Source organism: Pleurodeles waltl, chromosome 3_1, assembly GCF_031143425.1.
Source record: "Pleurodeles waltl isolate 20211129_DDA chromosome 3_1, aPleWal1.hap1.20221129, whole genome shotgun sequence".
Classification (NCBI taxonomy): domain Eukaryota; kingdom Metazoa; phylum Chordata; class Amphibia; order Caudata; family Salamandridae; genus Pleurodeles; species Pleurodeles waltl.
In genome coordinates, this window is record NC_090440.1 from 667,899,265 (window position 1) to 667,912,707 (window position 13,443).

The following is a 13,443-nucleotide window of genomic DNA, read 5'->3' on the forward strand; positions in this document are numbered from 1 at the left end:
TTTTACCGCGAGGAGCTACCCCATGACCCAGCTCATGACATCATCCTAGATGCTGCATGCAGTGTGGCGGAAAGGAAGGAAATCCTTTCAAAGGGAGCGGTTTCCTATGGTTTTTCCCTTCCTTCTTTGTCATTGCAGCGTGACCACACATGCGCCACCAAACGAAGAGGATCATGCATATGTAGCCAAGCCCATCGAGGGGTATTGAAGAGGTTCGTCTTTCTCCCCTGCAGTAGCCAGAGCGAGGAGACTTTAGGGCGGTGCCACCCTTGCCATCACTCCAGGCGCGCGCGCGTGTGTGTGTGTGTGTGTTTTTAAATATATTATGGAGTAATTAGCACCTGCCGGGGGAGTTCCTTGCCTTGAGAAATCTTCAGGCTACAATAAAAATGTTGAGATAACTCCGGCGATTAATGGGGCCTGCTGGAGAGATACCTGACTTTTATAAAAGGTTTGCTTCCTCCTAAAGTAGTGCTGAGGGTTCATAAACCTGCTGCAAAGAAATGTGTACCAGCAGATTACAAAAGAGCATGTAATTTAGATAGTTAGTGGGTTACTGCTTTTATCGTAGAGGTCACGCCAATGAAAAACCAACCATGTTGCAATCCTAATTTATGCAGCCTTGAACCTTCCACTTTACAGAAGGATTCCTCCAAATCGGTAAAACCAGGGCTTTGAGGGGCTTTAAATGGATGCAATAGGGGGCCCTACATTAAAGTCCACTGGAGGTGGCTGCCACTCCATAGGACGACCAACCTTTGCTCAAATTGGAGGCGTGATGCGGGTGATAAAGGGAAAAGTGGTGAAATAAAGGACAGAGAGAAGAGAAAATAAAGACTTATAGAAAGGTCAGAAGATAATAGGAAGAACAGTGAAATGAGAGAATGGTGCACACCTTCTCGATTGATGAGCTCAGGCGCTTTTGGACGTAATAAAGGAAGTGTGAGATTCTCATTGTGCCTGCCAGTGGCTCACAAAGGTATTCAGACAACATGCACATCCAATCCTTGGCCTCTCAGTGGATTGTAAAGAACAATAGTTCCACATGTGCCAGTTTTAATTATGATTCTCAAGGCAAGTGCGTGGAGGTATGCAGCAGATTAAATATTGACAACAACAAAAGAAAATGTTGCGCTTACAGGTGAGAAGAGAAAGCGAATGTGTACATGTTTGTGCGTGGGAGAGGGCAGGCTGATGAGGAGTTGAAGCAAGGCTGTCATAAAGATGGACATAATATGAGAATTAAAAGACTGCCACTAAGACACAGATAATATGAAAGATGAAGGATATCAGAGAGGAGAAACATTATACAAATGTCTCACAGTAAAATGGTATGGCGGAGAAAGGGATTAATTGGCAAACTCCAAAAACCACTGCACCGTCCAGATCTTTCAATGCCTTGGTCACAAAGTCATATTTCCAGAACTGAAACATTTTCACTTCATTAAATGTTTGTCCCTACCTCGGCCTCCTAGCCACACCCACTGACCCTGCCCCCACACCAGCAGCCTGATTTGGTGAGTACCTGCACTTTATTTGCTCCCATTTAAAGCACTGCCTATAACCAGAGACTTCCGGCTTGGAAATGCTGGGCAGCTTTGGCGTTTCACTCCAAACTGGGGACTGATATTTAGCAGAGAGAAAACTGGCCAGAGTTCCAGAAAAAAACGCACAAACAATAATATATGACCTCTACAAATAAGAGCTGTGCAGCGAACCCAGTTTACCAGTTAGGCTCTCAGATGTCACCAGTTACCGTTACTCACCTCCCGCCCCCAGGGAGATTCAATGTACCGGAGCCCACTGCGCCTCACCTGTGCAGTCTGTGAGAGGCGCTAAAGGTGTCTGAGCGAGAGATGCGTATGATCCGGGGGTGACCCGGGCCCTGAGGATCCTGTTGCATGTCTGGCAGCGGTGCGACGCAGGCTGCATCCAGTGGCCCGGTGTTGTGCAAGCAGCTCCAAGTCAGTAATGGGGAGGAGTTCCGAAGAGGGCCGAAAGGCAGGGAATAAACACGCACTGGCGCGAGAGCCGCCTATAGGCTACCTACTACCATGAAAAGGCGGAGCGAGCTAAAATGGCAGGCGATCCAGTCAAGCAGACGCTTCCGAGCTCTTCCTCCCAACTCTCGCTTCATCCTCGATCCGCCTCTTATGTATGCAATAATGCACCTGGGACTGGAGTTTTCCTCTGCCATGGCGCGAACCCCTCACCGTCCAACCTCCCTTGTATGTACCTGGCACTGTGCTTTCGCCAGGGGGCGAAACACCTCCCAGCTTAAGTGTTCGTGGCAGTTAATAACTCAAATGCGGTACTCTCGCAACCGCCCTTTTCAAACGAGTCTGTATATGTTTTTTTCTCCCTTTTAAAAGTATCAAAACGCTTTTGTGGGTATTTAGACCCTTTCTGCATCCTCCGCCCTTGTACCCTGCTCCTCTTTGGGATTCCCATGCCTTTTTACAAGTGGGTGATATGTCCTTAAACACCTTCAAAGACGGTGTGCCGTGTCATCCCAGAGTGCACTTTATAAGGTATTCTCATCTACGTCTTAGAGCAGTGGTTTTCAAGCTTTTTAATGTCGATATGCCCCCTCAGCTCCCAGGGTGGAAAAGAAAATCACCGAGCTTCCCCTCAGAATTTTTTCACAATTATTTTTACTAAGTTGGCAATGCTTAAATATGTCCAGACTTATTTCCACATTGCAGTTAAGGTCTGTTACCTTTTTAAAAATGCATTACATTGTGTAATTGCTCTGGGCCACACCCAGTACTCAGCGGTGAAATGAAAACACGTGCACACACTAAAGCCGTGTCATGGGGAACTGCGTAAGCGCAGCCCCAGCTTTATTAGGTAACCTCAGTTCCGCGTTGCATCAGGCCACGCAGAACTGGTTACAACGTGAGGAGAGTCCGGGTGGCTCTCTACATCCCTCCCATGTTTTACTTCACACAGAAGAGGAAAAAGAAATATACTAGAAAACCAACAAAATGTACTACCAACGGAGCCAAACAAAGGATACAAAGTCCTATTGATAACACCCCTCCGATGAGCATTCAGCGATGGTACACCGTTGCTTCTTAGAGACCCATGGTACAGACAAAGTCTCTGAGCTGGCTGCTCAGCACTGGGCTTGGGCGTAGATAATATCGTCCTCCTCTAGGAAGTAATTCTCCCTGGCCGGCGTTTTCACCCAGAGGGTGTAAGGCACTGGACACCGATGCCTGAGTCCCCTCACTCTGTACTTCCTCCTTCGGGGGAACAACCATCGAGTCATCGATCTCTCCTTCTTCTTCAGACGTGACGGACACCCCTGCTCTCCGGAAGTGTGATACGTTTCTGGTTATCTTCTGCCTGCCTCGTGCAGCTGTTATCATTGGACCCCGCACACTGATAACCTGCCGTGGTTCAGGCTCAAATGGAGTTTGGAACTTTCCGCCTGGCCAGCCGTTCTTCAATACCACCATATCTCCTTCTTGAAAACTCCGGTATCGACCTCGCCATCGTTCAGTGGCTTTCCGATTTGTGCGTTCTCTGCGCTGCTGAGTGGCGTCGACATCCAGCTCTGGTGATGTCTACTGAGGACCAGACAGGATGCAATCCCGAGGCGGAACTTTAAACATCAGGCCAGCCGGGGCACACCCTGTCGTACTGTGAGGTGTCTGCCGATAAGCACCCAGAAATTGTTGTAGACATTGCTCACTGTCCACTCGTTGTTCAACGCCAATTCTGAGGGCTCGGTTTAAAGTTCGCATAAACCTCTCGACGTCCCCATTGGCCTGCGGCCAGTAAGGCATGACCTTGCGGTGGCGTATGGCTAACCCTTCCAGGTAAGACCGAAAATCCTGACCATTGAACGGCGGGCCATTGTCTGTTCTGACCTCGTCAGGAAGCCCAAACATAGCAAACATCTTTTGAAGCACTGGCCTCACATTCTCGAAAGACCTGGACGACACAACGTCAACGACGGGGAACTTTGTGCAAGAGTCAATGATGACGACGGTCAGCCGCCCATCCGGGACGCTCCCAAAATCCATACTAACTTTTGTCCATGGTTTCGTGCTAGCTGGCTCAGTGACTATTGGACAACAGGGTGGTTCCCCTGATGTGATGATGCATGAGTGGCATCTCCCCACCAATTCGTCCACCTGACTGTCCATACCAGGAAACCACACCTTGGCCCGCAATCTGGCCTTTGTCTTCACAGTGCCTTGATGGCCCTGATGTGCTAGCTCCACTACTCTGGCCCACAAGCTCTGAGGCAGCACAATCCTCCTTCCTCGAAGAACCAGCCCCTGACTATCCGTGGACAACTCACCTCGCACCCTCCACATTCCTTGCATCGCCAATTTGCACTCATGATTGGCCAATTTAGTCTTTTCCAGGAAAAACTTCCACTTCCGATAACCCAGTGCCTCTTTGACCTGGTTCAATACTGGGTCCACTTTGGTGGCGTCAATAATGTCTCATACAGCCAGGGCATTGGGACATGCCGATTGCACCACCATGTTAACAAACACCTCAGTGCTCTCTTCGTCTTTCTCTTGAGAGTCCTCTGTAGTGGTTGGGGATGGGTGGCGAGATAAATAATCCGCCGGGTTGTTCACTCCTGGTCGGTATACGACGGTAAAACGATAAGCTTACAGCAGGACAGTCCAACGCTCTATTTGCGGGGGCGCCATGCGAGGGCACCCTGCAAATAGTGCAACTAAAGGCTTGTGATCAGTCACCACCTTGAATTCTTGGCCATACAGATACAGGTGAAAATGTTTACACGCCCACCTAATTGCCAAAGCTTCTCGTTCTATCTGGGCATTTCGTGTTTCAACAGAAGACAATGCCCTGCTGGCATACGCTACCTGAACCCACTCCAGCGGGTTCTGCTCCTGAAGAAGAACAGCGCCAAGACCTACTGGACTTGCATCCACCAACACCTCCGTACGTATGTGAGGGTTGAAATAAGCCATTGTTGACTTATCTAGCAGCGCTGTCTTAATGTCAGTAAACGCCCTGTCTGCCATTGGGCTCCACTCCCAGGGATGCCCAACTTTGGTAAGCTGACGGAGAGGTTCCGCCATGGTTGCAAGCTGCGGAATGAACCTCCCACAATAGGTGGCCATGCCCAGGAAGCTTCTCACTTCTGTAGGGTTTTTAGGAATCAGTGCTTGACGTATGGGATCAGCTTTACGAGGGTCCACCTGTAGACCATCTTTTGAAAAGACATATCCAAAGAAATCCACCAATGTCTGATAGAACGCACATTTCTTCTTGTGGAGTGTTAATCCTGCTTCTGACCTCTGTAATGTCGCCCTGAGATGTCGATGATGTTCTTCTCTGGTTTTGGAGTAAATAAGGATGTCATCACTTAGACTGATCACCCCTTGTAGTCCTAACAGTGTCTTCCTAATCATGTTTTGATACACTTCGGCGGCCGAAGACACCCCAAAACTCAGTCTCTTGTATCGCCGAAGCCCTACGTGCGTAGAAAAGGTGGTGATGTTTCTACTGTCGGCATCCAGCTGATGATACCCAGCGTTTAGGTCCAATTTCGAAAACCACTGTGCTCCATTCAGATCTGCTATTATGTCATCCATCGTAGGAGTTATATGCCTCTCTCTTTTAATGGCCTTGTTGGGAAGGCGAATATCGACACAGAGACGGATAGCAACTGGCTGCTTGGGCTTTGGTGCTATCACCAATGGCGACACCCACGGAGTAGGCCCTTCCACCTTCTCAATCACCCCTAGGTCTTCAAGGAGTTGTAGCTCCTTCTCCACAGCTGGTCGCAAATGGAATGGAACACATCAGTGTCGGAGGGCAACAGGCATCACGCTGTGATCTATGTGTAGCTTGACACTTTTACCTTTAAGCCTCCCCAATCCTTTAAAGAGCTTCGGAAAATCATTAAACAGACGTTCAGCGTGTGAGTCATATATCTGTCGCGCAAAAAACACTAGTTCCAGCTCTTTCGCTGTGTGGCACCCCAACAGAGTGCCTTGGTCTCCAGTCACCACATAGAATCTTGCCTGTGTTGACACCTGCCCGCTGGACATTGCCACTTCCACTATGCCTTTTAGAGGAAGCGGCTCACGCCCCCATAGTTGTATATTTTAGTGGTAGTCGGGACAAGTGATGGCGTCGGAGCCAACTGCTTGAATAGAGTCTCATCCATCACATTCACTGACGCTCCTGTATCTATTAGCACAGTCGCCGACTTGCCATTAATCTGTACTTTGCTCATCGGTGGTGGTCGCTTCTTCTGCTGTCTCCCCCCAGTAAACGAGATCACAAAGGTGTCTTCATCCTCATCTTCCTCGAAAACAGGAGTACCTTGAGCCGTGGCTTCCCCAGATTCATCAGGCTCTTTGGTCACACTTCTGACCTGGGTGTCCTTCCCTTTCTGCCTTTCTTGCCAGCCCGTTCCTGACCTGCACACCTTCGCAAAATGATTGTTTTTTCCACACTTATTACACGTTTTCCCTTTTGCCGGGCACACCATTGGTGGTTTGTGGTAGTACCCACAGCTCCTGCAGGTGCGCAGGGCCTGTTTGACCAAACTTGCTATTCGTCCCGGCGGTTGACGTGTCTGGATGGCATCTACCTGCTATTCCTTCACCTGGACTGGACGTGAGATTGATGCAGCGGCCAGTGATTGTCCCCTTACCGCTGCCATGGCATCCGCCCGCACCGCTGACAATTCGTGTGAACGTGTCAAAACCAAAATGTCATCGAGGGGCATGCCTTGCTGTCGTAGAATAAGCTTCCGTAGTGCGTTCGATCGGCACCCTTGAATAATCTGTGCTCTGACCTCCTCTTGTTGATTAAGGCCTACACACGAGCTTGCTAGCTTCCTTAGTCGCGCATAGAACATGTCCATCAACTCGACGTCCGTCTGCTGAGCCTGCCGGAGTTCAAAGCGTTCAAAATCTGAGTTCAGCTGTGGATCAAAATGCTTGTTCAGGGCTTCCACCGCTGCATTGAAATCCGATCTATCACCTGTGTTTGGGAGTGCGTCGAACAGTTCCTGCAGTTCATCGCCCCCCATGAGCAGCATGAGAGACCTGCGCACGGCCCCATCTATCTCTCTTGTGGCACAGAAGTAGTTTTCTAATCGGTTTAGCCACAGGCGCCATCTTGGCAAAGCTGTGGCTGGGTCAATCAGTTGACTGAACGGGGCAGCGCAATGACTGAGGAGTGAGCACTGGGGCCTGCTTGCACAGGCAGCTGTGGGTTTTCTTGCTTGGGGCTCTCATGATGTCTCACGGTCTGTGGCCGTTTAGTTACTATGCTGCCGGTGCTTCTCTTATAGTGTCTCTCTAAAGCTTGTGGTGTCTACTTTTCTTTTTCAATGCAGTCCGCCCCCTTTCTTTTCTTCCAGGGCCACTCTCAGTTATAGTGCATATTATTATACAAAAGAGAAGAGAGCAACAATGATGAGAGAAAGATAAGAAGAAGAAAAAAATAAAAATCTTCCTTCTTTTCCTTTCTACTGAGTCCTTTTTTTCCCACTGTTCCTTTTTTTTCCCACCCTTTTCCAGGAACTATTAGGGCCTTCCTCCCTTCTTTCCTGTTCAGTGTCTTATTCCTCCCTTTTTCTTGTCCAGTTTTTATTTTTCAACTTTTTTTTTTTTTTTTTAGTACTCGGGCTCCTGCCCCTATGGCTCTTGTGCTGCGTTCCCCTCCCAGGGGAATGCAGCCAGAGCGTGGCATTTCCAAGTCCTGGGGCGTGCGCTTATGTTTGTTTGTACGCGCGCACGGCCCCACGTGGTGCTTCAGTGCTGCTGGGGAAAAATGCTGGAGGAAGACGCTGTACTCGTCTCAGCGCCAACGAAGGTGAGGCTGCTTGTATTGCCTTTTTTTTTTCCTAGCGTGCGTGCCTCAGCAGGATTATTCACCACGGGGCACTCATCGGAGACGGGGGGGGGGGCCGGGCCACACCTTCATCTCCACTCACGGCTGAGCGCCGTCCTGGCCGCACGTTGTTTCCGAATTCCTCACACAGCGGGCGGGCGCTGTGCCGGAGAGTTCCTTTTTTTTTCTGTCTTCCTTCAACTGTTGAGGGCAGCTCAACTGCGACGCGGGAGTACTGGAATCCCGCTCGTCGCCACTGTAATTGCTCTGGGCCACACCCAGTACTCAGCGGTGAAATGAAAACGCGTGCACACACTAAAGCCGTGTCATGGGGAACTGCGTAAGCGCAGCCCCAGCTTTATTAGGTAACCTCGGTTCCACGTTGCATCAGGCCACGCAGAGCTGGTTACAACGTGAGGAGAGTCCGGGTGGCTCTCTACACATTGTTTTCTGCTGAAAACAGAGCACTGTTATCTGCATAATACATCTCGGGCCAGAGTCTGGCACCCCTCCCTGGGGTCTTCATGTTCAGATCATGGCCACCATACTTGAGAGTCATGACCCTCACTCTTAACTGAATATTAGTATATTATACTGTGGTTTATCACACAGCTCCGGCTTTAGCCATGAATATCAATTTACCAAAATGCTAGGGGTAGCAGAAATTACATCACGTACCATTTAAACTTTTCTTTCATTCACACACGCAGGCATGCTTACACATACACACACACACTCACTTAAACATGGTCTCACCTGCAAGCACGCACACAAAATATACTTAAAAGCATTTTTAACTTGCATTGACTGGTAAGGAGGATCATATTCCAGGTAATTGTAATCCATTCTTTATTACAGTAATATTTAATAATAAAACAATATTTACTATTACTATAATAAAAAGTTGTCAGAAAACAGGGAAACTGGAGCTGCAACCAAAGTCCATAAGGACGAGCTGCCCATGTATTCCTAGCACTTATTTTGCCACCTCTGAGGCCAAGGGTCGCAATGTTAATGTCAGGGGTCGCAGCTGCGACCCCTGGCCACCCCCAAATGACATCCATAGCTTTAGCACTTGTTGGGCCCAATGCAACAACCTTTTTTGTCCCCCATGACCTCCTTCTCCACAAATTCCCTCACTACCACTCTTCGCTAGTGCTCTTCTCATCTCCCCACAGTCCCTCTCTCACATGCATTTATTTTTATATAGTGCTACTCATACCAGCGTGGGGTGTTAGAGCACTCTACATCACGCAAACATATTATACAAAGAGAATGAATCATTTGAGTGTAAATCGGTCTATAGGAAATGTTACATATACGAAATGAGGATTACAAGGGGTAGGAATCATATCATCTATACTAGTAGGCAGTATACTTTAAGAGTGTTTGGTATGGAGAAGCACAGACTCTGGTTTTAAAAGGTACCACAGTGGCTGAGATTTCCTTTGCTAATAAGAATGTATTTCTCCCCAAACAAACCATTTTTAGCAAAATTAGAATAATGAAAATCTGGAGGAAAACACATAACGTTCTAACCTATACCCCACAGTTGGCATGCCCCTCTTTGATGACAGTTCATAGCTGACTGTGCTATATTAGGATTATCATTATTGAACTGTAGTACCAGAAGCATCTCTGACAAAAGCAGTAACCCACTGAATGATCCACATAAAATACAGTTCTGTGATTTGCATGGTACACGTTCTTTGCAGAAGGAATCTGCTGAATTGGTTTCTCATGGGGTGAATCATTCTCCCAACTGCAAGAGCAGATGAAGGCCTACATCCTCCCAGATGTAGATATTGAGTCTGTGAAATTATCATCTTAGTACAGGAGTGTTATCGGGATAGAGCAGTGTATCCAAGCTACTCATCCCCCTCTAGAGACACCAGCTCTTTTTTTTAAAGCAGTCCACTACCCTTGGATGATATCACTAACAATCCAGAACTCCCAATACATTTTAGCGTTCATCAGTCTGGGGAATATGTAGTTTTATTCAAAGCCCTCCTTGATTTTCGGAGTGCACCAGATTCAGTATTAAAATTGCTGGCAAAATCAACCTTAAATTCTGACCACATGCTCAATTAGCGGCCATTCTTATATCAATAAATCTGGGGGGGAAAAAGCGGGGCAAGTTGTGCAAAGCCACTCGCTCATCAAGACTTGTCATCAGAAATGGCTGTAGGCTGCTCAAATCATAAAAGGACAAAAGCAAAGAAAAAGGATGCAATAACACAAATGTAAAACGTGAAAGAAAACAGGAAAGGTGGTGAAAAAAAGGCAGGAAGTAGTTTGTTCTCTTCTGAATTTATTCAAGCAGGTCAAAGGAACCGTATTGAAGAAGAAGAAACAGCTCCAAGTGTGCTACAGTGTCCAAATGATCACATTCCCTTACCACTTTTTCCAATAGTTGAGAAAAAAGGCCCCAAGCAGAGCAGGCTGGTTCTAACTCCTGCAGCTAATCCAGCTGAAACCAAAAATCCGAGAATAAGATATCTGCCCTTGCAAATAAAGGAAAAACAAAAAAGAAAGGAAGAAAAAATATATAAGTAACATGAGGCTTCTAAAAAGGCAGGCAGAGAATAAGGTTTAGGGAATAGTTTTCCAATACTTCATCATGAAGTGGAGAAGCCCCACCTGGAGCCACAGACTGAAATATACTATTAACCCTATAGGTATAACGCAAGAGATAAATCACACAACAGATAGTGCTCATGAGACTTCAAATATATTTCAAACAACAGACGAGACACTACAGAGCTTTTACTACTTCTAAAATAGGCCCCTCAGTTAAATCAAAAAGGAAATGTGAAGCGCTGATAGATTCATATGCGTATTCCGTGGAGCAAATAAGTGCAGATTAAGAAACAATTAAGACAGAGGGAAGAACTTCTCTTAGGGCCTGATTTAGAACTTGACGGACGGGTTACTCCGTCACAATGGTGATGGATATCCGATCTGCTGAAATCTAAATCCCATAGAACAAAATGGAATTTGGATTTCGTCAGAAGGGATACAAGTCACTGTTGTGACAGAGTAACCTGTCCGTCAATTTCTAAATCTGGTCCTTAATCCCTGGTTTTCAGCTTTCATCTGATTGGATCTCCATATTTAGATTCTTATAACAAAGGAGAAATAGGAAATCAATAAATCAGGAAAGCACAGCTAATCACCAGACAGCGTATCTAGGCGCTTGCAGATCCCAGAGACTCATTCGAACAGCCAAGTCTTGATGGCCCTTTGGAATTCTAGAAGTAAAGTGATGGTCTGGAGTTGTGAGGTGAGGCTGCACAAAAAACGAGGTAAAAGCAAGGAGAGAGCAGTGAAAACGAGAGAAAAACAAGGAGAATGCCCAAAAAAGGTGGAAAAGGCAAGGAGAAAACAGTAAAAATGAGAGAAAAGCACAAGTGAAAGGCACACAAAAATGGGGGGAAAGGCAAGAAGGTAACAGTGAGACCAAGGGAAAAGCAAAGAGAAGGCACGAAGAAAAGCAAGGAGAAGACAGCAGCAAGAGCGATGCAGCAGCACGGGGAGAGCTAGGCCAGGGACACACACTCATTTATTTGAAACTCCTAGGAAACAAGAGAACAAAATCTTAAACCAGTGGATTTCCAACATAATAGATATTACCTCTTTGTTCATAGGTGATGAAGCACCATTAAACAAAGGGGTGGTGATAAACCTACTATATGTGCTCACTTCTTAAAAAAACATGTCCTCGGCTGAAATAAAAAGGGTATCATTCAAAGAAAAAAAAAAAACTGAATTTAGCAAGAGGGGTGTTCTGGTCTAATCTGCCCCCCAAAGTTATCCTTTTATATGCTTATTTCTTTACAAAGAATGCCTGTGATATTTGGTATCTATCCTGCTTCTCTTTCGCAGTGCTCCAAGGGCTCGCTTCCCCAAATTCATACCTTCAGGAAAATCGAAGGGACCTATATTTTCTTACACAAGCATTAAAAGTGAAATCAAAGGCAATTGAATACTTAATAAGAAGCCATTATTAATTCCTTTGTTGGCCAATTTTTTTGAAGACAGATCAGAGCCGGGTTCTGAGACTTAACAACATTTATTTTCCCTCCATCCAGCCTTGCCACATTCCATGAAAGATGAGGATGTTATTCTTACAAAACAAAAAGTGAACTTAAAGAGATGGAGTTACTGCCGCTCATTGTCCCCGGACAGCCATGCATGTGATGTAACCTCTCTTGTAGGCTGATCATTGGGCTCATACATACTCTGGGCAGGTAGAGATTCACACAGGAAATGGGAAATTATGCTGAAACCTCTGTAACAGTGGCTAAGTTCAATGAAAAGGCTGCCACACTCCCAGTTCGTCTGAATGTTATGCTGACCAGTAATCCTTTTTCTTGTTTGAGCGACTAATAGCCCAAACAGTTAAATACTTAAAATATCAGGGCAGAATGAGGGGACATCAAAGGATTATATTGAAGAGCAGCTATGCATTTAAATGAATTAATTTGTAAACAATATATACTCTTTACTCCAGAACGTAAAAAGTAAATCAAATCTTTGAAGGAGAAAAGGAAACAACACAGAAGATCCCTTAAGTGTAGACCACAAGATCTACTTTAGACTTTTCTATATCAAGCAGCGACAAAGAAGAAGCATTTGCAAGGCAATAGGTCTAGCATTTGCTTGAGTTAGAGCTATTGGTATTGTAAATGCATAATTGGACTTTTCTTGCCACATAAATTGGTCAAACCTGCTGTATAATTTGGGCCTCTCTGCCACATATTTCCAGTGGCCCTGCATATAACTAAAGCACTTCCATTTACCTTCTTCCTCTATCTGCAGCAAAAAATGAAAATGCTGCCATCATTTATTATATATTTTAAAAGTTTATTATTTTGAGGTCCCCCAATCAAGTGTGGGGACCCAGAGATGGCCTAGACAGAAAGAGCAGGTCGTGCAGTGAGTTAGGGGCAAAATGTTTTGTAAAAGGAATGCCCCGCAAAGCATCATGGGGCGAGTTTCCGAGTGCAGTGAATATTGTAGTATCTTGACTTTAATGCTCAGAACAGCCCCTATAGGACGCCACTATAAAAATAACATTTGTAAGAAACATGGCCATGTAATCATATAGTCAGCCCCTAGAGGGCATAATGACATGAAAACAGAATGGCAGAAAGTAATGCAGTGTAACCATATATGTATCCCCTACAGAACGTAGTGCCTTACACATTTTCAGGCCTGTTGCAATATTATTACAAACAAGGCCCTCAAAACACAAACTCCTTCCAGCAGTAAAACAAAAGTTTCAGCCATGAGAGACCTTAAAATGACATTGAATGGTGGGAGAGGTTACTATTTTGCCCCCTACCCCAACCTAGGGTGGGTACCCAGAAAGACATAGACAGAAAGAGTGTGTCATACTGAACAGTTTGGTAGTGGTCCTGTTGTCATAAGACCACCAAAGGCTGACTTATGGGCAAAAATGTTTTGAAAAAGAAATGCTCCTCAAATCCTTGTGGAGCGAGTTTCCCAAGTACAGTTAATATTGTAGTATCGGCTCTCTCGCTGTGCCACGAGAGCCGCTTTGACGATTTTTATGTTTATTTCTGTTTTAAA

The 13,443-nt window shown here is 46.0% G+C and overlaps 1 protein-coding gene across 2 annotated transcripts in view; it reads right to left on the bottom strand.

The window, feature by feature from the left end:
• The window catches only part of LOC138284448 (6-pyruvoyl tetrahydrobiopterin synthase-like), a 62,687-nt gene that overhangs the window by 35,875 nt on the left and 13,369 nt on the right, over nt 1-13,443 (bottom strand). The window contains exon 1 of one of the 2 annotated variants that reach the window (XM_069223215.1): nt 1,815-1,985. The exons of the other annotated variant lie outside the window; for it this stretch is intronic. Coding sequence (XP_069079316.1) covers nt 1,815-1,903 — 89 coding nt within the window. The 5' untranslated portion in view covers nt 1,904-1,985. Of the gene's footprint in view, nt 1-1,814; nt 1,986-13,443 lie in introns of those variants that run through there. 2 annotated transcript variants of the gene reach the window in all.